This window comes from Miscanthus floridulus, chromosome 8 (assembly GCF_019320115.1).
Source record: "Miscanthus floridulus cultivar M001 chromosome 8, ASM1932011v1, whole genome shotgun sequence".
NCBI classification, from domain to species: Eukaryota; Viridiplantae; Streptophyta; class Magnoliopsida; order Poales; family Poaceae; genus Miscanthus; species Miscanthus floridulus.
In genome coordinates this window covers 206544813-206567678 of record NC_089587.1, presented here as the reverse complement: position 1 = coordinate 206567678, position 22866 = coordinate 206544813, and the positions used below count along the sequence as shown (strand labels likewise).

At 51.4% G+C, this 22866-nt stretch overlaps 4 protein-coding genes across 4 annotated transcripts; 3 read left to right on the top strand and 1 right to left on the bottom strand.

Moving 5' to 3' along the window:
* Window positions 1-3197: 3197 nt before the first annotated feature.
* On the top strand, window positions 3198-4019 carry LOC136474706 (probable calcium-binding protein CML20). Its single transcript, XM_066472272.1, has one exon. The coding sequence runs from the start codon at window positions 3198-3200 to the stop codon at window positions 3741-3743; it is 546 nt and encodes a 181-aa protein (XP_066328369.1). The 3' UTR covers window positions 3744-4019.
* Window positions 4020-6644: 2625 nt separating this feature from the next.
* Window positions 6645-7900, top strand: LOC136470544 (uncharacterized). Its single transcript, XM_066468354.1, has 4 exons — window positions 6645-7218; window positions 7291-7409; window positions 7508-7560; window positions 7642-7900. The coding sequence occupies exons 1-4, from the start codon at window positions 6645-6647 to the stop codon at window positions 7898-7900; spliced, it is 1005 nt and encodes a 334-aa protein (XP_066324451.1).
* Window positions 7901-10682: 2782 nt separating this feature from the next.
* On the top strand, window positions 10683-11489 carry LOC136474705 (uncharacterized protein At3g17950-like). Its single transcript, XM_066472271.1, has 2 exons — window positions 10683-10833; window positions 10916-11489. Exons 1-2 carry the CDS (start codon window positions 10756-10758, stop codon window positions 11402-11404), a joined length of 567 nt encoding a protein of 188 aa, XP_066328368.1. The 5' UTR covers window positions 10683-10755; the 3' UTR covers window positions 11405-11489.
* Window positions 11490-12574: 1085 nt separating this feature from the next.
* On the bottom strand, window positions 12575-16065 carry LOC136474704 (endoglucanase 6). Its single transcript, XM_066472269.1, has 5 exons — window positions 15597-16065; window positions 15055-15462; window positions 14719-14973; window positions 13486-13600; window positions 12575-13373 (listed from the first exon to the last, which is right to left on the bottom strand). Exons 1-5 carry the CDS (start codon window positions 15822-15824, stop codon window positions 12859-12861), a joined length of 1521 nt encoding a protein of 506 aa, XP_066328366.1. The 5' UTR covers window positions 15825-16065; the 3' UTR covers window positions 12575-12858.
* Window positions 16066-22866: the final 6801 nt, after the last annotated feature.

The window sequence follows — 22866 nt, the reverse complement described above, 5'->3', positions numbered from 1 at the left end:
GCATAATCGCTGGCTGGTTTGGGCAAGCCACGCGCTGGGCCGGCCTGTCGCTGGCTACTGAGCCTCGCTGGGCCGCCCGCGCTATTGCCGCAATTTGATGGGCCGCCGTCTGCTCCGCTGGTCGTTCGCCCCCGCTTGGGCCGGCCTGGTGCCGCCCGCGTCTGGGCTGTTCGGCCGCGGTGGGCCGCGTCCATTACTACGCCGCGTGTGGGCCGGTCGCCGTGGTCCGCGCGTTATGTCGGATTGGCAGCCGCGTTTGGGCCGCAGCGTGCGTGCCGGTAGGCTGCCGGCCTGGTCGACTACCGCGCGTGCCTGGGCCTTTTGGCCGCCCACGTGGGTCACGCTGGCCGAAGCCGGCCCAGGTGCCTCTTTTCTTTTTCTAGTTTTGTTTAAAAGGACTGCAACTTGTGAAAGTAATGTAAAATTATGTAGGTGTCCAAAAATGATGAAACTAGTTTTGTTAGTCTCCTAAAATCATGATCTACTTGTAAGTATATTTTGTTCACATAGTTTGATAATATTCTTGGAAGCTATATAATTAATTTAAGGTACTTAATATTGTAAAATATAAACTTGTAGGGATTTCCATGATAAATGGGTAATATTATTGAATCTAAAAATTGTACAGTAGACTCCTAGCAATATTATATACTCCCTGTAATTTTGGTAGCTCTAGAATAATTAGTGTGCTAAATAAATAATGATGTCCTATTTCGAATAAAGATTAAATCGATAGAATAGAACAAAGAAACAACTTGGGTTTGTAAAACTAAAATAATTGTTGGGAAATAACGTCTTATTCGATAACATGGATATGTAGCCTAAGTACGGCCATCGTTAGATCTAGCTCATTAACTTGAGAGGCGTAAATTGTATTTTACGAGTCACGATTGTAGTCGATTAATTACGTCTTTGCATTGCATCGTACTGCATATCATATAGGTACGATGATGGATCAACGGATTAGTTGAAGGATGATTGAGAATCCGAAGATGGTGTAATGGTATTCTCTCCAGAAGATGATGCAATGGGCTTGCTATTCAGTTGCTAGTGGATGATCTGAAGATGCAGATACTAACTTTTAATATATCTTACACAGGCAAGCCCCGGTGCATAACCTCTACTTTTCTGCAGTTTAAATTATATTTGTGCATTAAGTTTTAAGGAGTTAAATGGGACCCACTTGCATATATATATATATATATATATATATATATATATATATATATATATATATATATATATATATATATATCTTTATCCTATGAGTCTTACTAGTTTGACAGGATCGTGTAGATTGCTATGCTACAGGACTCCGATAGAAGTCGAGTGATTGCCTGTCACTCGCGAGAGATAGGAAATATATTATTGGATTATTATCACTTGAAAAATATAAATGGTGGAAAAGAAAAATGATGACCGGGCAGGGATATGGTTTGGGTATTGGTGGGTGTAAGAGGTTGTGTCACCGTGGACACGGGACATGGCTTGGTTACACTGCTTTCCCTATCTGGTCGGTTAAGGACCGATCGTTGTATAAGACTCTAGGCAAGTCACAGACTTATTATTTCGAGCACATACTTAGGTATGGGCACTTGGAAGACTTGTTGCTATCTTGTCGTGGATCCGGCTCTTTTCAGACCGACTGTCAGGGTTTTATTTTGGTGGAGGAGGTCCTTGCACCGCACTGAGTCTGGGACTCAGGGGCGAGGCTTGGAGTCCCAGTTTGGACGGGGACCTAGACACCCGAGACAGGAGAGTGATGGGTTGGTCCTGCTTGTGCCTGGGGTACAAGCGGGACGTGTGTTTTTGGGGTACCCAGCTGGGGGCATTGATTCATGAATCACCGAGAAATCCGGTACGGCTTGTCTGCGGTTGAGCATCGTAGTAAGAACTGAAAGATGAAGGTTGGAAGATGAAAAAAGGAACTCTGATTGCTTACCACCTGCTTGAAAGTAGCACAGGTGCTTACATAGAATGGTTAGTTAATGAACCAATATGGCTATTAATAAAAAAATCGAATATAAGGACGCACGCTTAGTAATGCTTTCTGCAAATGTAATAAATCCATAAGCTAGATAGCCTTGCATGTCCTTGGAGTCTTTTCTTTCCTCCTGTCGGGTAAGTCTTGCTGAGTACAATTGAGTACTCAGAGTTTTATTCCCCTTGTTGCAGGTGATAGGTGGATGCTAGCGCTGACCCTTGTGTGTGGATACCTCCTGGTGGGCTCAGCGGGGATTTCCTTTACGTTGCGATCGTAGTTTTTTATTTATAACTCTTACCAAATATTTTTATAAATAAAAGTTTATAACCTGTTGTCATAGTTTACATATCAATACTTTATCATGTCATTAATAGATATTTATTTCCGCTTTAACTCTGTTCAGTTTATATTTCGTTGTTCAATTAAATTATTCATAACTCTGATAATATGATTACATCCCGTTATTATAATAATAAATGTTATACTCTGATGTACATGTAAAGTGATGTAAGAAATGGTTAAATGATGTAAGCTTTATTCTCCCATTTGTGATCCTGATGGCAAAAATGTGGATTTTCGGGTTTTCCCCTAGGGTGTGTCTGACGGAACCGAATAATTTAGTGTTCTCCTTTGGGTGTTTAGTGTCTAATGGAAGACAAGCACTCCTGGGAGGCATTAGATTAGGCGATTCTGCCACAGCTGATAAGTCCGGCTGGTGCTGGTTTGTTGTGAGAGAAAAACACTGTTGACTGGCTGATAAACCCTAACTGAAACCAACAAGCGAACAGACTGATTGGCTCAAAAAGTGGATGATAATTGATACAATTATCAGCGGGGTGATGAGTAGTCACTCCCATCGAAAAATCCCGATGTTGCTCAAGTTGCTCCAAGAAATCTTCGGGGCAGGCTTTAGAAACATTTCCAATTGAACGATTTGGCAAGTTCTATATATAGAAAAATGCCTATAAAAAAGTTGTATATACAAACGGGACAAAAACTCTCGACGATCGTGAAAGAAAATACCGACGTTGCAGAAGTTACTCTAGGAAAACTTTTATTTTAGATATATTTCGATTCTATTTGCAATCGAATAATCTGATAAGTTATTATAGCCCAAAACCTTCTCAAACCCCGAATAGGCGGCCAACAGCCCAAAACCCTGCTCACCAAAACGAGCGAAACCATCCCACGCCGACGCCGTCACACGGCAGCAATGGGTCTCGTCGTCTCCACCACCGCCTCCTACGGCGACATCTTCGGCCGACGCAGCTCCCCAACTACACCTCCCCCAACTCCTACCCCCGCAGGTAGCAGTAGCAACCCACCACCCACGGACACAACACTGGAGCCAGAGCTCGTCCGTGTGTTCCACCACTTCGACGCGAACGGCGACGACCGCATCTCGGCGGCCGAAATGCGCGAGTCCTGCGGGTGCACGGCCGCGGAGGCGAAGGAGATGGTCGCTGCCGCGGACCGCGACGGGGACGGGTTCATCAGCCTCGAGGAGCTCAGGGCGCTGTTCGAGGATGGCGACCAGTTGGACACGCTGCGCGCCGCGTTCGCCGAGTATGACGAGAACGGCGATGGCGTGATCACCGCGGAGGAGCTGCGCCGCGCGCTGCGGAGGCTGGGGATCGTCGGGGAGGAGATGACGGCCGAGCGGTGCGTGGAAATCGTCGCGGCGGTGGACCGAGACGGCGATGGGGTCATCTCCTTCGACGAGTTCAAGGCCATGATGGCTACCAAGCCGGCGGCGTGAGCCATACGCGTTCGGCGCCCCCACACCACACGTACGTGTATGTCTTCATCTCTGATTGTTCGTCGGCGACATGATGCACGTACGCGACTATTGTCGTAACCCTAATTAGCAGATGTAAAATACTCCATTAGTTTTAGGGTTTCACGTTTTACACTTCTACTGGTCGGTTCTAGTCTAGTTCGGGATTAGTTTGTGAAGCCTTATTGCTCGGAGAAAAGTTTGAGTTTGATGTGAGGGCAGTAAACTGAAAATTTGGAGGTATGCAGTTCAGCAGTTCGGGAGACCGATGTGAAAAAATAGCTTTACTTGTCCTCGCCCATGATATCTCCTAATAATTTGTGTTGTGATCGATTGATTTCGATCCTTTCCTTTAATTTCTCACCCGTTTATAATTTGTGTTGTGATGTGCGCGATTGATTTCGATCCTTTCCTTTAATTTCCCGAAATGCTATACAACACACATGTATTTTAGCGAAAAAACATATGGATGTTTTCTTTTTTTCCCTCCATTGTGCTGGCGCGGGCACAGGCGCTGCCAAAGTTCCGCTAGGCGCTCGCCTAGGCGCGCCTAGGCGCGATTAAGCGCTAATCGACGGCCCTCCGCGTAGACTAGGGTGTAGTCACAGTCCTAGGCGGGAGCAGCGACTAGGCGGCGCAAATCGGCGCCTCGGCGGCGATTCCGCGGCGTGCAGGCGCGCAAGGCGGCGCGTAGGCGGACGACCCGCTCAACGGCGAAATTTTTGTCCGCCGCGGAAGCGCGCGCGCGCTTATGGCGTCTGGCGCGGGAAAGGATGCGCGCGGGAAGGAGAAGAGGGAAAAGGTCTGCTCCCGCTCGATTCTTGCCTTCCAGGTCGCTGATAGCCGCCCGGCCACTCCCGCTCGTCCTCTCCTCCTGCGACGGCGCGCTGGAGGGAAGCTCCACCCGCCGGCCCCGCCGGTCGCCCTGCTCCCCACGACCCCGCCTGGAGGCTTGTCCCGGCCGGCCTCCTCTGCCCCGCCTGGAAGCTGCTGCCCCGCCTCCTCTGCCCCGCCTGGAACCTGCAGCACCAAGGTCAGGCCCCTCCCCTGCTCCCCGTGACCCCGCCTGGAGGCTTTTCCCGGCCGGCCTCCTCTGTCCCTCCTGGAAGCTGCTGCCCCACCTGGAACCTGCAGCACCAAGGTCAGGCCCCTTCCCTGCTCCTCTCCTCCATGACCTCTGTTTTGAATGCATCCCCTGCTTCTCTCCTCTGATTTGAATGCCTGTGATTAGAACAACCATCCGGCACTGGCAAATTGTGATCATGCCTATATCTAGGTACATGAAGCAAAGTTTTTATGTACAGATCACAGGTTTCTAATGACATTACTAGACATTTGTTGATTTTTTTCTCCATAGCAAGTGATGCACTGAATAAGTGATGAACCATTCCTAGACATGAAGAATGCAGAGTCTAGAACTCAAAATTATCACAACAAAATGTAGCAAGCAGTTAGTAACTAGCTAGGGAAGAGATGTTCTAATCTCATTGTAAATTGGATGTTCCAAGCTCCACTGCTTGATCACCAATGAGTTGATCTGATTTTGCCTGCTGTGAATGCCCATTGTCTAAATGTAGGATGTCTACAACAGAGGGTGCACTAGGTGAGGGAGAAAATAGTGAGTCAACGAATCTCCTGAAAAGGAATTCGGATGATGTTGGATGGGAGTATGGTGTTCTTGTTGATCCTAACAACAAGGACAAGGTGAAGTGCAAGCTTTGTAAGAAGGAGATGAGGGGAGGGATTTATAGGTTGAAGCAACATTTGGCTCATGAGGGAAAGAATGTGAAGAAATGCACGGCTACAACAGTGCAGGCCATGGAGGCTAAACAGAAGTGCAAGAAAGCACTAGATGAGGCAAAAAGGAAGAGGGAGGAGAAGACTGTTCGTGAGCTAGAACTTAGAGAGGAAGTTAATGTATCTAGGATTGGAGAGTCAGATGAAGTCACTTGTGTTGGAAGTTCAGAGCCTCACAAATTAGGACCCATGGACAAATGGACACGTGCTATTCATCCTAAAGCTACCAAGACTAATTCTTTGAAGCAACAGCAGCTGAACAAGGAACTTTGGAAAGAAAGAACACATGAGGTGCATAAGTATATTGCAAGATGGGCCTATACACATGGTAAATTGCTAGTATACTCTTCTGTACTTACATTACATGATCACTAATTCATTAGATGTTATTCCTGATCACTAATTAGGCTTTTTTTAACATTGGCAGCAATACCTTTCAATGCATGTGACAATGATGAGTTTAAGCAAATGTGTGAAGCAATTGGTCAGTTTGGTCCAGGACTTGTACCTCCATGTCAAGATTCACTTCGAGAGAGATTGTTGGAAGAAGAATATGAAAGAACCAAGAGTCTGCAGCAGGAACGTGAAGCCAAGAAGATAAAAAATGGGTGCTCTATTATGACCGATGCTTGGTCAGATAGGAAGAGGAGAAGCATAATGAATCTGTGCACCAATTGTGCTGATGTAACCTCCTTCATCAGCTCTAAGGAGATGTCACATGTCTCACATACCAGTGAGGTCATCTTTGATCTTGTGGACAAAGCAATTGAAGAGATTGGTCCAGACAATGTGGTGCAAGTAGTGACTGACAATGCCTCTAACAACATGGGAGCAAAGAGGCTATTGGAATAGAAGAGACCACACATATTTTGGACCTCTTGTGCAGCTCACACAATCAACCTTATGCTCCAAGGAATTGGCAACTTGACTCGGTTCAAGAAAGTGGTTGACCAAGCAAAGGCATTTACCATATTTGTCTATGGCCACACAAGGACATTGGAGTGCTTGAGATACTTCACAAAGGGGAAAGAGGTAGTGAGGCCAGGAGTGACTAGGTTTGCTTCAAACTTTCTCACTTTGAGTAGCATGCAAGAGAAGAAGGACCAGTTAAGGAAGATGGTGGTTCATAGTAGGTGGGACTCATTGAAGGATGTGAAATCAAAGAAAGGAAAAGAGGCAACAGCAACTATATTGAGTCCAAGCTTTTGGAAGGATGTGAAGCTAACATTGATTGTTTTTGAGCCATTGGTCAAAGTCCTCCGTTTGGTTGATGGGGATGTGAGGCAATCCATGGGTTTCCTTTATGGACAACTACTAAAGGCAAAGAGACAGATCAAAGAGGCCTTTGGAAATGTTGAGGCTCGGTTCAAGGATGTAATAGCTGTTATTGACAAGAAGATGAATGGAAGACTTGTTTCTCCATTGCATTTGACAGCCTATTTGCTGAATCCTCACTATTGCTATAGTGACCCATCAATCTTTGATCAGCCCAAAATATCAGAACGGTTTATATCTTGTGTTGAGAATTTTTTTTATCATGATGAGGACATGCAGCATATGGCTGTCAACATTGAACTAAAGAAGTTTCAGAATAGAGAAGGACCCTTTAGCAAGAAGCTTGCTAGGAATTTTGAAAACTTTGATTACAACCCAGGTAGAGGTACTTCCTATGGCTCATGGCTGTTTGTTGTTTGCTGTTTTCTAAACTAATAGAGGTGTTTTTTTATTTCAGCATCATGGTGGAGACTGTATGAATATGAAACACTAGCTTTACAGAAGATGGCTACAAGGATCCTATCTTTGACATCAAGCTCTTCTGGTTGTGAAAGAAATTGGAGTGGGTTTGAAGGGGTTAGTACCTAACTACCTATCTATTATGAACATGTTTCAGGCTTTCAGCAGCATTACAATTTAATTGTAGAACTGAGAATGCTCTTTTTAAATTGTAGATACACACTAAGAAGAGGAATAGGCTTACTACAACCCTCCTCAACAAGCTGGTGTATATCCAATTCAACTCCAAGCTGCTTAGTAAGAGAGAAAAGATCAAGTCAAACAAAATCACTGAGATACTTTAGTCTAGGGATACAACTGAAGCTCAAGGTTTTCTCCAAGAGGGTGGGGATGATTGTGCATTAGCTGACTTTAGAGATGGGGAGGAAGATGAGATGGAAGGTACCGGGATACCTTGGTCTGTCATTGGAGAGGCAGTGGGAGCAGATGAACAGCTTGAGTTGCGTAGAAGTGCAAGAGTGAGGGAGCTCTATGAAGAAGAAGAATTTGAGTCTGAAGAAGAAGAGTATGACGATGAGGATGTGAACTACAGTGACGAAGAAATATGAACTGCAGCTTGTATTGTACTGTCCTTTAGTTATAAATTGTGTTGTGCAGCTTGTATTGAACTACAGTGAGTGAGGGAACTATGTGCTTGTGCTGTCCTTTATTTATAAATTATGTTGTGCACTTATATTACTGTCCTATCCACTTATATTGTAATTACCAGCTGCTGATATGGTGTGCTCATGGATGGGAGGCTGCTGAAATCATCCAGATAAGTCACAACTTAGTGTTTTCTATTTTTTTGGATGACCAGCTAGCTGTCTATTGACTAATTTACTAACTACTAGCTGTCAAAATGTGTTGCAGGAGGCAGGAGCTAGGAACATGCAAGAAAGCAAGAATAAGCCAGCTAGGAATCAGATATGTCTACTGTCCTCTTTTTCTACTTACTCATTACTGTGACTCATATAGTCATATATAGTAGTTATATACATATATATAGTTATATACATAATATATATATAATTTATGGCTATATTGCCAAAACACCTAGGAAAACGCCTAGGAGCGCCTAGGACCGAGTACTCCCGACTAGGCGCTAGGCAATGGGTCAGCGCCTAGATTCCGCCTAGCGCCTAGCTGAACTTTGGGCGCTGCCGTCGCGCAGGACGCAGGCGCGGGTCACACCGCCCAGGATCCGCTCTGCTCGAGGCCGGACATGGTGTCAGGATTTACCTCTTCGCTCGAGACTGGCTGCTGCTGTGCTGCAGCTTGCTCCTTGCTCCTTGCTCCTGGGTAGCGGTGGAGGAGTCTGGCCGCATGCGTCCTCTAGCAGCCTCTCCTCCTCCTCCTCTGCTGTGATTTGTTCTTCTATAGAAAAAAATAAGTAATATGCATCGTTGGCCCTTGAACTTGTCTTGGGGTGCCACTCAGGTCCACAAACTCTTAAATCGTACTTCCAGCACCTTAATGTTGTTTAAGTATGCCACTTAGGTTCATAACTCATCAGAACAAGGTTTTTGTCGACGTGGCGTGGACAGCGTGGCGCAAGCGCACGTGAGCCGCGCGTTAGCCTGCTTTGGGGCGTGCAAATAAGCGGAGAGCCGCCGTTATCCAGGCTCAAGAGCTCTAGATCCTTTGGTTGCAACTACACTATGGATTTGTGGTGCCATTGATCGAGCCGCGCGTGCATGTGCACGCGAGCACGGACGATGCAGGCGGCAGGCTAGCGCGCGCGCCCGCGTCGTCGCGACGTGATCCGGCGATGGACTGCGCGACATCCACCGAAGCGCGGCGCGACATGGTGTGGGTCGGCGCCCACGCCCACACGCGGCGGAGCTTGTCGCTGCCCTCCGTCGACATCTAGCGTCTACGACTGAGGCCGTGTCGATGCTCGGCACCCTCGGCCTCGCCGGCAGCGCCCGTCATTCCGGCTCGTGCAGGCACGCGACGCTGTCGGTGGAGGAGATGATGAAGGGCGACAACGACCACGCCGCGGACGCGGTGCTCCTCGCCGACGACGCGGCCCCTGAAGCTCCGCACGTCGACGTTGATGCTGCCCAACTAGCCCGAGGTGATCAACGCGTGGGAGCTCATGGCGAGGCTCGACATTCCGTACACATCTAACATCCTACAGCGACATCAACAGTATTAAGGGGCGTCAACCATTATCCAGTTTACATCACCGTAGGCAGTAAGGCTTAGAAATATCTATACTCTCCCTCCCTCACCTGTAAAGCCATCCCCTTCATCTATAAAACGGGATACGCTCCCTCCAACGAGGGGAGATCGACTCCTTCAAGCTCAGACTCACTAGATCGACATCAATTCCTTACAACCGCAGTACCACCGAGTTCCGACCGCAACCCTTTCGGTCGGAGCCTTCCGAACCTCTTGTATACCCCCTCCTTTCTCCTTCTCGTTTGTAACCCACTACAGACTTCGAGCACCCGGGCTCAGGAATAAAGTCGCCGACCGACCCCGACTGGACATAGGGCACGTTGCCTGAACCAGTATAAATCCTGTGTCATTGAGTGCTAGGCCACCTCCGATCACAACGTACAGCAAAACTACAAATATTTATTAGTTGGTCACTTTCTGCTCCGACACTTTGTTGTATCTGAAATGCATCTAGGACATGATTGGAACGTCTTCTTGCACATAGAAGTTGTATTCGAGACTTGAGCTAAAACTCGTTTCATACGGCTCGCCTCACAATTCTAGTTTTAGAAATGAAAATGAAAACAACAGCTGAAGGAGTTAGCAGTAGTCCCTTCTCCCTTGTTTATATGCCTGTCAATGATCCGCCAAACAAGAGTGGCAAAGACAAACCAAAAAAAGACGGTAAGCATAGTACTACCACTATCATTAGCATGCAGTACTACAGTCTATAGGTACAGTATGTACAGTACAGGGCCCTTGGTCCTTGGTAGACTCCTTGGTAGTGCTGTTGCAGTGCTGCTGCCCGCTGCCAACGTAGTGTCGTCAAAGCACATCTTGGAAGTCGATTATTATATCAGAGCTGAGACTGCGTCTTCGTTACCCCACATACTGGTCAAAGGTTCAGGGCTCAAAACCAGGGCCAGGACCCAGGTCAGGAGCATCGTTCTCAACGATTTACCGGGCACAGCGGCACAGTTCAAACACAGGCCTTGACCGTTCTTGCCTTGTACGTACGGTTCTGCCTCTTCCACCCGGGCTCGGTGGCCGCGTCCCAGTCTCGTCGCTTGTCCTGTCCCTGTCCTGACTGAGATTCTAGCTGAGTAGCGGAGCTTCACAGGTTGTAGCGAGGATCGTTCAAAGGGTGAATCTCTCGAGAGGAACACATTTACACAGTCTCTTTCTCTCACTGCCGCTCCCACAGTAGTAATTGTCAGCGTGTCACCTCACTCTATCCTCGCCGGAAGGGAAGAAGACGATGGACGGTGACGCCGACATGATCCCCTCCTCGCTCTCCGCCGAGACATCGCCCTCCTCGTCCGATGTCGCCACTGAGGTTCCTTCTTCTTTCTCGACCATTGTGCTTATGTGTGCACGAGCAGAATCTTTGAAATCCTGGTTTTGGTTTCTGTTGCCAGTCCACGTGGTCGTTCTTTCGGGACCGGAGCACGACGCTGGGCACGCTGATGGGCGTGTCCCTCGCAGACGAGGAGCAGGAGCAGGTGCAGGACCACCACCACCATTCAGGGCAGGATGCTGTGGAGGGGACGGGGACGCCGCGTGCTCCGGTGCATGAGGGGGAGGGGTGGAGGTGGCGCCGCAGGTGGAGGCGCCGGCACTGGCGCAGCGCCGGCGGCGGCGGGTGGTGGAGGCTGTGCAGGGACGACGTCCGCGTGCCCACGTCGCTCGGCCACTTCCTGGACGTGGAGAGGCGGCTCTCCGGCGCCGGGCTGCTGTGCGGCGGCGACGGCGCGGGGGAGCGGGACGCTGCCGCGGCGGCGGCTGTGGCTGTGGCGGCGGATGAAACGGGGAGGTGGAAGCTGCGGAGGCCGGCGCAGGGGACCTCGTCCTCCTTGGCGAGGCTGCCGGTGCTGCTCACGGCAATCTGCAGCGGTGGAACCGCATAACCTGCCCCGCTCCCGAGTCGAGCGGTTCGGGTATTCTTTTGTTTGTCATGCTCATCACCGGTTAATTTGTCAGTTCGTCACCTTCCGAATCAAGGGCGAGTTTGGTTGCCGAAAAATTTAGCAAAACGTTACTGTAGCGTTTTTGTTGTTATTTGGTAATTAGTATCCAATTATAGTCTAATTAGGCTTAAAAGATTCGTCTCGTGGATTTCGTCTAAACTGTGTAATTAATTTTATTTTTTATTTATATTTAATGCTTCATTCATGCGTCTAAAGATTCGATATGACGGGAAATCTTGAAAAATTTGGCAAAACGAAGTGGAACTAAATAGGGCCCAAGTCGTTCAGCAGTGTCGGACACCTGATGTTATGCCTCTGAATTTTTTATTCAAAATGTACTTAGGCCTTGTTTAGATCCCATCAAAGTTCCAAGTTTTTTCACCCTCTTTCAATCACATCAATTTTGGACGCATGCATGGAGCATTAAATGTAGGTAAAAAAAATAACTAACTGCACAGTTTGGTTGTAAATCACGAGACGAATCTTTTGAGCCTAGTTAGTCCATGATCGGACAAAATTTGTCAAATACAAACGAAACGTGCTACAGTGTCCAGATTGCAAAAATTTGCAATCTAAACACGGCCTTAGTAACGAGTGTTATAACCGATGAAACTTTGACATGATGCATGCGGCCCCGTTCGCGTGCCCTTAAACCCGACTTAATCCACTTCTTTTTTCATTTGAAACCGTGTTTTTCTCACACAAATTTCTACAGAATTCCTCCAAACCATCTAAATTCCTGTAGAACCGTGCAATCTAGCATGATGCAGTCAATGAAATATGCGGTTGCTTGTCGCCTTTCTATACTTCAATCCTGGATTGTTGGAAGCGCATCGCCTTTGTCAGAGTCAGGCTCAGCTTACGCATTTCGATTCGATCGTGCGGCCGTGCTCGTGGCCGTGCACGGCAGGGGAGATTCGCAGACGCTTCAGCCATCCGTGAACTCGAGGGCAGTGTGGCAGCTACATTGGCACATGTGACCTACGGCTCTTTGTCGTGCCTAGCTCGGTTTTTTCGGAGTAGTACAGCTACAGAGTCACATAATATACTCAGACAAAGCGTCACGCACTTGGCGCGCAAAACACCGTACACAAAATGGCACGCAGTTGACGTAGCACAACCTAACCTTACTACTAGTGTATATAACCTTAATAGTTGATACTAATACAATCTTGGAGGGAGCCTACCAATTCCTCTTCCCTGATCTTTTTTTGCAGGTAAGGGAGTGGCTCTGGTTGACTAGTTACAGCTACTCGTACGGAACTACGGATACACGCACACTCAGTACACCACCAGGCAACAACAATGGCACCCCAAATCGGGCTCGAGCAAGACAAACCAAAGCCCATCCAAGATACCCAGGCCCATACGTTCGTCATCCCTCACTTCCCTTTCTAGTCGCCGCCCGACTCAGCCGGGTTTGGGTGGGCCGAGAAGTAGGCGAGGAGGCCCATGAGCGGCGCGTTGATGTACGTGGTGGGCTCGGACTGCTGGAACACGGCGCGCGCGTCGGGGAAGGCGTCGGAGGCGTCGCTGGGCCCGCCGACGACGGCGCCCACGAGCAGGTTCGGGTTGGGCGCCGGGCTGGCGTAGTAGGCGGCGCCGGCCTTGCAGCCGATCCGCGCCGGGTGCGCCGCCACGGAGGGCAGCGAGCTGGCGCGGTGGTGGATCCGCCGCGGGAACCGGGCGCCGTACCCGACCATGTAGGACATCCGCAGCGGGTTGTCGCCCAGGATGTAGTCCACCTGCCGCTTGGCCACGCGGCGGAGCTGCACGGACGACGCCGACGACGAGCCGCACGAGACGCGCCCGCCGGCGTGGCTCAGGTAGTTGGAGTAGGCCAGCAGCAGGAACGACAGCTGCGTCACGTGCTGCATGTTGCTGCTCCCGACCTTGAACAGCAGCCCGCCTGTGCATTGCATTGCTTGCGGTTAAATTCATTATTCCCGGTCAGATCGATCGATTCGATGCGGTAGAATTCGAATCGGATCACGGTAGATATGATTGTGAAGCGAACGGACCTGGGGAGTACTGGATCTGGGGGTGATTGGAGATGCCGGGGAGGAGGGTGCACATGAAGTTGTCGGCGTTGACACGGAACGACTGGAAGTACTCGTCCTTTCCCATTAGAACCTCCTGATTATGAACAATAGAAACAGAGTTAGTGTTGGCTCGTTGGTTTTCAGTCACAGTCCAGAAATCACCCAGCTAACATGTGGACCGACTGTTGAGGGCATTTTGGGTATCGTTTCGGTACAGTACACACGTGAAGGCTCTGATAAGGCTTCCTTCGCTGGAACCCTGCTGCTACGCTACCGTGCGCTAGCTGCTCGCGTCGCGTCGCCTGCTCCGGCATCGTGCGGAGCACAAGGGCCTAGGAGGAGACCGATATTGCAGCAGACAAGCATGTTCCTACACAGCTCATGATGGGTAGGTTGATGAGTGCTGATTCTACGGAGTATAATAGTAAACTGATGAGTTGTTTACTGAATCTTCAGACAATTTTTAAGCTAATCTGGCCATACTACTAGATTCAGTAGCCCGCCTCCGCCGTCACAGACATGTGAGAATGTTGGCAAGATCATCACGCGGATGCGTCTGGATCCAAAATCTAAAGCTAGAAAACAGCACTGCAGTACAATCGGTAAGTAATCATATCACCCACCCAGCGGTTTACGTAGCTTTTTTACGTTCTTTTCGGAAGCAGGACGCAGGAGGATTCAAGCTGAAGCAGTATGGGATGCTAGACATTATTCTCTAGTGCTAAGATAAAATAATGCCATCGAGGTTTTCTGCTAATATTGCCAAGTAGCCAAGGACGTGCAGTGTCTGACATGCCCCGAGCCCACCGAAAAGCTGATGACACCCTCGATGGGGGCGAACCATGTGCTCGCCTGTTGCCCGGTACGCAACAGAGATATTGCAGCATTGCATAGGTATAGAAACGGCCAAAATAAGGCACACCGCCCGGTCTTAACACCACGCTGACCAGTGCTGATGACGGTCTAATAGTAGCAAAGGATTTGGATGTGGCCAAATGGCCAATGCTTCTGTCATCAGCGAACAGCCCAAATTTGTGGCACTCCGTCTCCCTCCGTGACACTTGCACAGTAGGAGTACTCTACTTCCACTTGGGTGCTCCACTCAGGGAGCAACACACACAGCCAGAGTTAAGTAAGAGTAGTAACAGCTCATTAACGTGGCAAGGCAATGGCAAATGTTTGCGCAAAAAGAAGAGGCGATGGAGAATGGACCTTTGAGATGAGGACGTTGATGCCGGCGTGCTTGTTGTCCCAGCCGAACTCGTTGATGGCGTCGCTGGCGCCGAGCACCACCTCGTTCCTCTTGATGTACTCGCGGTACTCCCGCTGCCGCGACGCCTTGTGCAGCCACGCCGCGCCCCACAGCAGCTCGTCCTGGTACCCGGAGTAGTCGCAGTAGCAGGGGCACACCGCCGCGTGGAGGCTGCTGCTGTAGGGGCCCCGGTACTTGTCCGCGAACTCGAACACCTACGGCAACACGGCTGAGTTGTCATCGGCCAGAGAGAGTAGCTCTGCTAGGCTAGCTAGCGGACATTGACGCTCTCTTACGGCGACGGCGCGGTCGAGGAGGCGCTTGGAGTAGGCGGGGTCGGCGTCGCGGAAGACGATGGAGCCGGCGGCGAGCGCGGCGGCGGTCTCGGCGGCGACGTCGGAGCCTGGGTGGGACGGGTCCACCTTGTAGACGGTGCGCGGGGTGTCCATGTCCTCGGGCCGCTCCCAGCACGCGTGGTCGCGGAAGGCGTCGCCCACCTGCACGTACACCGTGTTGGGCTTCGCCGTCGCCTTCATCAGGTAGTCCGTCGCCCACCGCACCGCCTTCCGGGCCTCCTCCCTGTGCGGGCCGAAGCTGCGCCCGAAGTCGATCAGGCCCCACGACATGAGCGTCGCCGAGAACGCCATCGGGAACCCGAACTTCACGTTGTCGCCGGCGTCGTAGTACCCTCCGGTCAGGTCCACCTGTGTTACGACGTTCGTCACGACTCACGACACGACCAATGGCGCAATGCTGACATCCCTTGCTTGCTTGAATAACTATAGAAGCCAAAGGAAACTAGAGTCATTTATTATTAGGACGGGGAAGGTGCACGTACCCCGGCCGCGGCGCCGTCGTGGAGGCCGGAGTCGCGGCGCCAGCGGAGGCGCTGGTCGGGTGGGAGCCTCCCCGAGCGCTGCCCCTCGAAGAAGAGGATGCACTTGTGCAGCGCGTCGCCGTAGTCGTGCTGCGCGGCCGCCACCGCCACCGCCGCGGTCGAGAGCAGCATTGCCACAACGGCTGCGGCCGCCGCCATTGCCCTGACACTCCGCGCCGCCGCCGGCATTGCTGCTAAACGCAAGTGAAAGCTAGCAATGGCAATGGCCACTGACTGAGTAGTGAAGAAAGCTAGCTGCCGCCTGCCCGTACACACACAGTTGGACGCTTCGGCACGACGGCAGGAGACTGAGGTGTGCGCAGCGGCGTACTAGCTGCACTGGCCGTGCTCGGCAGCAGTCGGCAGGGGAGCTTAATAATGGGCGGGGAGGCGAGTGAAGTGGTGGCCGGCCGGCCGAACGGGAAGGAGGGAGAGGGGTAAATATGGCACGTGAGCGGCCGCAGACACGGGCCGATGCATGGAATGCGATGATGGGTGGGGAAAGAAGGCCTAGGATGCCGGAGCGGCAGCCAATGCGGAGGCGCCGCGTGGACGTGGCGAACGTTGCGGCGCCGGAGGCCAGCTCGGCATGGCTGGGACCCGAGACACTGCGGGGTAGGGCCAGCGCAGATGGCTATTCTGCCGTTGTTTGGTTCGTTTTGGCTGTTGGTCTGTTCCTGTACAGAAACGGTCTCCACACTCCATCCAGGGTCTCAGCGTGGCAACGGTTTTCTTTTCTCAACGCGACAGAAAAGACGCATGGCCCATGCTCATGGTGGGTGTGCTATCTACTACTAGTACCCTGCACTTTAGCATCAGCCTACCACCGTATAAACTGTCAGTGGAATGGTGTATGGTCCTATGGTGAGCTCCACCTCCTCCACCCATCACACGTACGTACCAGTGTATCTCACTTGGTCTGGGTAGGCCCAGGACAAGACCACAACACATGGAGGACATTTGTCGGTGTTTTCGGACCAACGACGAGTAAATTTTTATTTGCATGTTTGGCTCAGATGGTGTGTTCGGAGAACATAGTTCGGGCGAAACGTCCCTACGTCCAGTTCGCTGCTACTCGTGTTGTCGGCACTTGGTTTGCAGTAGGGTTACAAACAGACGAGAGAGGGAGAGGATCCTAAGTCTCTGGTGGAGGGGATGAACGGGTGCTGAGAGCTCGCTTGCCGCTCAGCCGTGTGCTCGTGTCCTGCGCTTGTGATCCGATTTCGTCCGGATCTCCATCCCCCTTCATGGGGCGCCCTGCTTTTCTTTTTATAGGCGAAGGAAAAACGCGGGTTAAGCGGAGGAAGAGAAGAAGAACGAGAGAGAGAGAAAGAGAGAGGGAAGAAGGCTTACAGGGTCGTCGGGTCCTTCTTCTCCTTCATGCGGGTCCCGCCGATCCTGTAGATGTCAACAGAGACAGCTCCATGTCGCGTCCATGTTCGTCACTGGCGCCACGCGCAGGCATCATCTGCCGGTCATGGCGTTTCACTCTGTCTCGGCGAACGTCGTGGTGAACTGACGCGCCTGTCAGCGTAATTACGAGGGTTAGGCAGAACATCACCGGCACGCTCGACACTGTTCTTGATGCGAATACCCAGGTATGGCCCGTCATGGCCACGGGTTATATCGAGGCATGCCAGTCTTTTTCCTGGTGTCAGCGTTTTGACCCAGGCCCATACGCTTGGACCTAGAGTGGTTGGCGGTGGTATGGGTCCCCATTGGACGAGACATAAACCGCATCCTTAGGGTCGGGTGAGACGGAGCCCGCACCCAAGGGGTGGGCGAGACGAAGCCCGTGGCCTCGAAGTCGGGCGAGACAGAGCCTGCGGCATTGGGGTCGAGCGAGACAGAGCCCGCGGCATTGGGGTCGAGCGAGACGGAGCCCGTGGTCTTGGGGTCGGGTGTGGGGATATTAACCCCTATACCCTTACGGCTAAGCTTGGACTGGCCCGGATCGATGGGTTCGGTCCACCCGAAAGACGACGTGCGGCCCAGTTAACCTGATCGGAGTCCCGCACAAGGAATCAAGACGGATTTGGTGACCAAGCAGGATCCTGGTCGGTTAGAATAGGAATCCTTATCCGGCCACATATGGCAATTATAACTGACTAGGATGAGTTTCTAGATCTGTAACCCTGCCCCCCAGACTATATAAGGCGGGCAGGGGACCCCTGTAAAAAACATCTCTCATTGACATACAGCAATACAAATCAGACACAGGACGTAGGTATTACGCCTTCTTGGCGGCCGAACCTGGATAAAACCTCATGTCTGTCTTGCGTCACCGTCTTGTTTGGAGCTTGCGCATCTGTCTGCCGATAATCTACTACCTTGGGCATACCCCTAGGTAGACTGCCGACCATATTTCGTCGATAGTGGCGCGCCAGGTAGGGGGTGTGCGTACTGCTCTCCAGGCAAACAAGATGGTCATCATCTCCGGCTCCGTGGCTACGCCCAACGGCCTCACGTTCACCGTCGGCCAGATCACCTGGACCACCGGCGCCAACGACTCCATCGCCATGACCACGGAGGAGGCGTGGATCCAACCTGCGCCGACGACTACTTCACTTGCATCGGCTACGGCTCCGACCATGGCGAACACGGCTCCGACCACGATGGATCTGGCTCCGATTACGGTACATCTGGCTCCGACCACGCCTACAGCCACGCCGACAACCTGTCATCTGCTTCCCCGCTACAGAGGAAAGCAGATCGACAACACCGACCTGCTCGACTCCATCGACCGGGTCGGCATCAAACTTGCTGAAACCCTAGCTCTGGTAAGTACGATTCAAAGCCAACCTAATGAGCAGGTAACAGCTCCCCACAATAGATCTATCCGACCAGCTCGGACCAGTCATCCTGCGCGACTTGGAACAGATCTCGTGGTCGTATCTACTCCTGAGGGGCGCTTCGCTCGTCGCCAGCCAGCCTTCGCGACGAGTCTCCGACTCTGCGAGTACGAAGTCCCGACGGAGAACCACCAGGTCCAGCCCTATGGCCTGCAAAACGCTGCCTCCTGCTACGCGGGCAATCTACGACGCCGCTCGGATCTGTGTCCTATACATCGATCTCAGCCGAAGCCATGCAACATCGTCAACATGGTCCGGATTAAAGATTATCAAGAAGGGTCCGTCCACACAGTCCGAGAGGGCGACTCCAGCTCCTCATCCGGCATCGCATCCAACGCATCTGTCCACACCGAGCTTCAGCGTCACGAAGATGAAGGCGTCAAATACGATCTGGATCTACCAGACCACGCCTCGGGTTTCCCCCAATTTCCGTCTTTCCCGCCAAGACGAGGGGATTTGATCCATGTTGTCAGCAATGACGAGCCACCAGCAGTCGGCGAAACAGAACAAGAAAAGACTACACGCGAAGCACGCAATATTGACAGGTTTAATCGCCAGCAAATCGAAGCTGAAGCAGACCAGGAGGCACGACGCATAAGGGTCCAACCACGTGACCTCAACAATGCTTTCAACAGGGTCGGGGACAAACAAGTCTTCAAGACCCCAAGCGCCAACATAGCCGTCGCCATGGCGACAATGCAGCGGCTGCCCAACACTCCCGAGACCCAAGCAGTCCGTGATGACATACAAGCTTATCTGACGGCTGCTATGGCTCAAACCACAGAGATGAATCAAGCCCGAGCTCCATTCGTTTCAGTTGAATCTAGCCACAGCCGCTAATACTCAAGTCGCTCACAGCCGCTCAACCGACGCGGCTCGCACAACAATGACCCGTCGGACAACCGTCAAGGTGGAAACGGTGGTCATGATGGCGGTCGGGACGAAAACCACCGCCGGGAGGATAACCGCCATGACGTTCGAGGTGACAACCGCCGAGATAACCGCGATGATCGCCGTGATAACCACGGTCGCAGGGCTAATCCAGATGGCAATCGAGATCGCCGCGATGGCAATAACGATCTCCGCCATTACCTCGGTGGACGTGATCTGCGTGCTCGCATCAACCAGAGAGCCGACGATCGTGCATCCCATGAAAGCTATCGCCGTATGGAGTATGACACCGCCCACGGTCCGCCGGGTCTAAAGCAGTTCACTCCACACCTTCGCCAAGTCATATGGCCCAAGAATTTCAAGCTCGAGAAACTTCAGAAGTACGACGGCAAGGAAAACCCCGAATTATGGGTCATGCTCTACGAAACTACGTGCCGATCAGCCATGGCTGACGAGCACGTCATGTCTAACTACTTCCCAGTCGCTGTTGGTCATGCAGGTCACCAATGGCTGGTTAGCTTGCTGCCGAACTATTTTGACTCTTGGCAGGAGCTCAAGCAGGCCTTCATCGACAATTTCATCACTACTTGTGAACAACCCGGCAACAAGTATGATTTGCAACGGATCCGAGATCGGAAAGACGAACCACTACGTGAGTACGTTCGGCGTTTCTCGGAGATGCGCATCAAGGTCCCATCAATCTCCGACAATGAAGCAATCGAGGCTTTCCTCACCGGCCTCCGCTTCCACGACGCCCTAAGAGACAAGCTCCTCCGGAAGAGACCTGAATCAGTCACAGTGCTTTTGGCCACCGCTAAGAAATACGCGGACGCTGACGACGCTAAAAAGATAATCGTTGAAGAAGCAGCAAAGGTTCCACGCTCCGACCACCCTCCACACCGCGACGATTACTGCGGCAATCGTGGTCGGAAGGACAATTTTGACCGCCACAACCCGCGCAACGACTCCCGCGACCACCGTGACCAACGTAATCAGCGGCACAACCGCCGTGACGATTACAGGAGCAAGCGCGCTCGGGAAGACGATGGCGAGGTCAATACCGTGAAAAAGGGCGGCGGACGTCGTAACTACGAGGACGACTACGCCAAAGCATTGAAGGAGCCCTGCCAGCTCCATCCTAAGTCAAACCACACCATGGAGAATTACCGCGTCCTCAAGACTATCTACACGCATCAACAGGCTCCGGATACGTCCGACAAGCCTAACGATGCGGGGGAACAGCGCAACGAGGACAACGACAACGACGATGCAGACCCTCGTCATAAATACGTCAAGCCGACTGATCGTGTGCACACCATCATCGGCGGCAAGGTGTCCATTGAGACCAAACGAGAATGCAAGCTGCTCGCCCGCGCTTGCTTGAACGTGGCAAACACCGACAACCTTCTCACCGATCCGCGGCTCCCTCCGTGGTCTCACCGTGAAATCTACTTCAGCAGGAAGGACCAATGGGCCGCCATACCCGAGCCAGGGCGTTTCCCCCTGGTCCTCGATCCTTGTATCAACAAGGTTCAGTTCGATAGGGTACTGATCGATGGCGGCAGCTCCATTGACATACTGTTCAAGAATAGCCTGCCCGCTCTAAAAATAGCCCAGGCGGACCTGAAGCCGTACGAGGCATAGTTCTGGGGTGTTCTCCCCGGACAGAGCTCCACACCTCTCGGGTAGATCACGCTACCTGTGCAATTTGGGACTCCGGACCACTTCCGCACCGACTACGTCAACTTCGTGGTCGCTGACTTCGACGGCACCTACCATGCTATTCTTGGTCGACCGTCGCTCACCAAGTTCATGGCCATACCTCATTACAGGTATCCGGTGCTCAAGATGCCTACTGAGAAAGGAGTTTTAACCCTCAGGGGCAACGTATACGTAGCTTATACCTATGAGGACGACAGCTTCAAAATAGCAGAGGCCCACGACCTCTCTATTCACATGGCCGAGACCATGCTCGATGCTAAGAAGACCTCGGCCGACCACCTGGAGATCCCAGAGCTCGAGGCTCCGCGCAAGAACATCAGGTCCAAGGAGCACAAGACGATCCAGCTAGTCGATGGCGATCCTAGCAAAACAGCCCTCATCGGGGCCAACCTGGATCCCAAATAGGAAGACGCTCTCGTCAGGTTCTTGAGGGGCAACGTGGACATGTTTGCATGGAAACCTTCCGACATGCCCGGTGTACCTCGGAACTTGATTGAGCACTCCTTAAATGTCAACAGCAAGGCCAAACCAATCAAGCAGAAGCTACGACGGTTCGCTCGCGACAAAAAGGAGGCGATTAGGGTAGAAGTTACACGGCTTTTGGCAGCCAGATTTATCAAAGAAGTGTATCATCCAGAATGGTTAGCCAACCCGGTTCTTGTACGCAAAAAGAATAATGAATGGAGAATGTGCGTTGATTACACTGATCTCAACAAACACTGCCCTAAGGACCCCTTCGGCTTACCTCGCATAAACGAGGTCGTAGATTCAACCGTCAGTTGCGAGCTGCTTTCCTTTCTCGATTGCTACTCTGGTTATCACCAGATCGCTCTCAAAAAGGATGACCAGATCAAGACATCTTTCATCACGCCTTTTGGCGCCTACTGCTACACGACTATGTCGTTCGAGCTCAAAAACACCGGGGCTACCTACCAACGAGCTATACAGGCCTGCCTCAACGATGAGATAAAAGACGGCCTCATCGAGGCCTATGTGGACGATGTAGTTGTCAAAACCAAGGAAGCACGTACCCTTGTTGATAACCTGGAACGCACCTTTGCAGCCCTCAATACATTCCAATGGAAATTAAACCCAAAGAAGTGTATCTTTAGCGTTCCTTCTGGCATACTGCTCGGCAACATCGTCAGTTACGACGGCATACGCCCTAACCCAGAGAAAGTCAAAGCCGTCTTAGACATGAAGCCTCCAAAAAAGGTGAAAGATGTCCAGAAGCTTACCGGATGCATGGCCGCTCTAAGCCGTTTCATATCAAGATTAGGAGAAAAAGGGCTACCGTTCTTCAAACTGCTCAAAGCATCCGAGAAGTTTGAGTGGTCGGAGGAAGCAGACGCTGCTTTCACGCAGCTAAAAGAATACCTCACATCACCCCCGATACTTACTGCTCCCAGAGAAGACGAAACTCTCCTACTTTACATTGCGGCAACCGATCGGGTGGTTTCCACTACAATGGTGGTCGAGCGTGATGAACCGGGCCACACCTACAAGGTACAGTGGCCAATTTATTTCATTAGTGAGGTACTCAATGAATCCAAGACTAGGTACCCACAGATTCAGAAACTGATCTACGCCATACTGATAACATCCCAAAAGTTGAGACATTACTTCGACGGATATCGTGTGGTGGTCATGACCGAGTATCCTTTGGGGGACATCATTCGCAATAAAGATGCGAACGGACGCATCGTTAAATGGGCAATGGAGCTATGCCCCTTTTCCTTGGAATTTGCAAGCCATACTACAATCAA

What these genes read in the sequence shown, in the direction of transcription:
- LOC136474706 (XM_066472272.1), top strand. Translation starts at nt 3,198, where the DNA reads ATGGGTCTCGTCGTCTCCACCACCGCCTCCTACGGCGACATCTTCGGC.
- LOC136474705 (XM_066472271.1), top strand. Translation starts at nt 10,756, where the DNA reads ATGGACGGTGACGCCGACATGATCCCCTCCTCGCTCTCCGCCGAGACA. An exon ending in CGTCCGATGTCGCCACTGAG is followed by an intron (nt 10,834 to 10,915) that starts GTTCCTTCTTCT and finishes TTCTGTTGCCAG; the next exon opens with TCCACGTGGTCGTTCTTTCG.
- LOC136474704 (XM_066472269.1), bottom strand. Translation starts at nt 15,824, where the DNA reads ATGCCGGCGGCGGCGCGGAGTGTCAGGGCAATGGCGGCGGCCGCAGCC. An exon ending in ACGACGGCGCCGCGGCCGGG is followed by an intron (nt 15,463 to 15,596) that starts GTACGTGCACCT and finishes GTCGTAACACAG; the next exon opens with GTGGACCTGACCGGAGGGTA. An exon ending in TCCTCGACCGCGCCGTCGCC is followed by an intron (nt 14,974 to 15,054) that starts GTAAGAGAGCGT and finishes GTGTTGCCGTAG; the next exon opens with GTGTTCGAGTTCGCGGACAA.
- LOC136470544 (XM_066468354.1), top strand. Translation starts at nt 6,645, where the DNA reads ATGCAAGAGAAGAAGGACCAGTTAAGGAAGATGGTGGTTCATAGTAGG. An exon ending in ATTGGAGTGGGTTTGAAGGG is followed by an intron (nt 7,410 to 7,507) that starts GTTAGTACCTAA and finishes TTTAAATTGTAG; the next exon opens with ATACACACTAAGAAGAGGAA. An exon ending in ACCCTCCTCAACAAGCTGGT is followed by an intron (nt 7,561 to 7,641) that starts GTATATCCAATT and finishes ACTTTAGTCTAG; the next exon opens with GGATACAACTGAAGCTCAAG.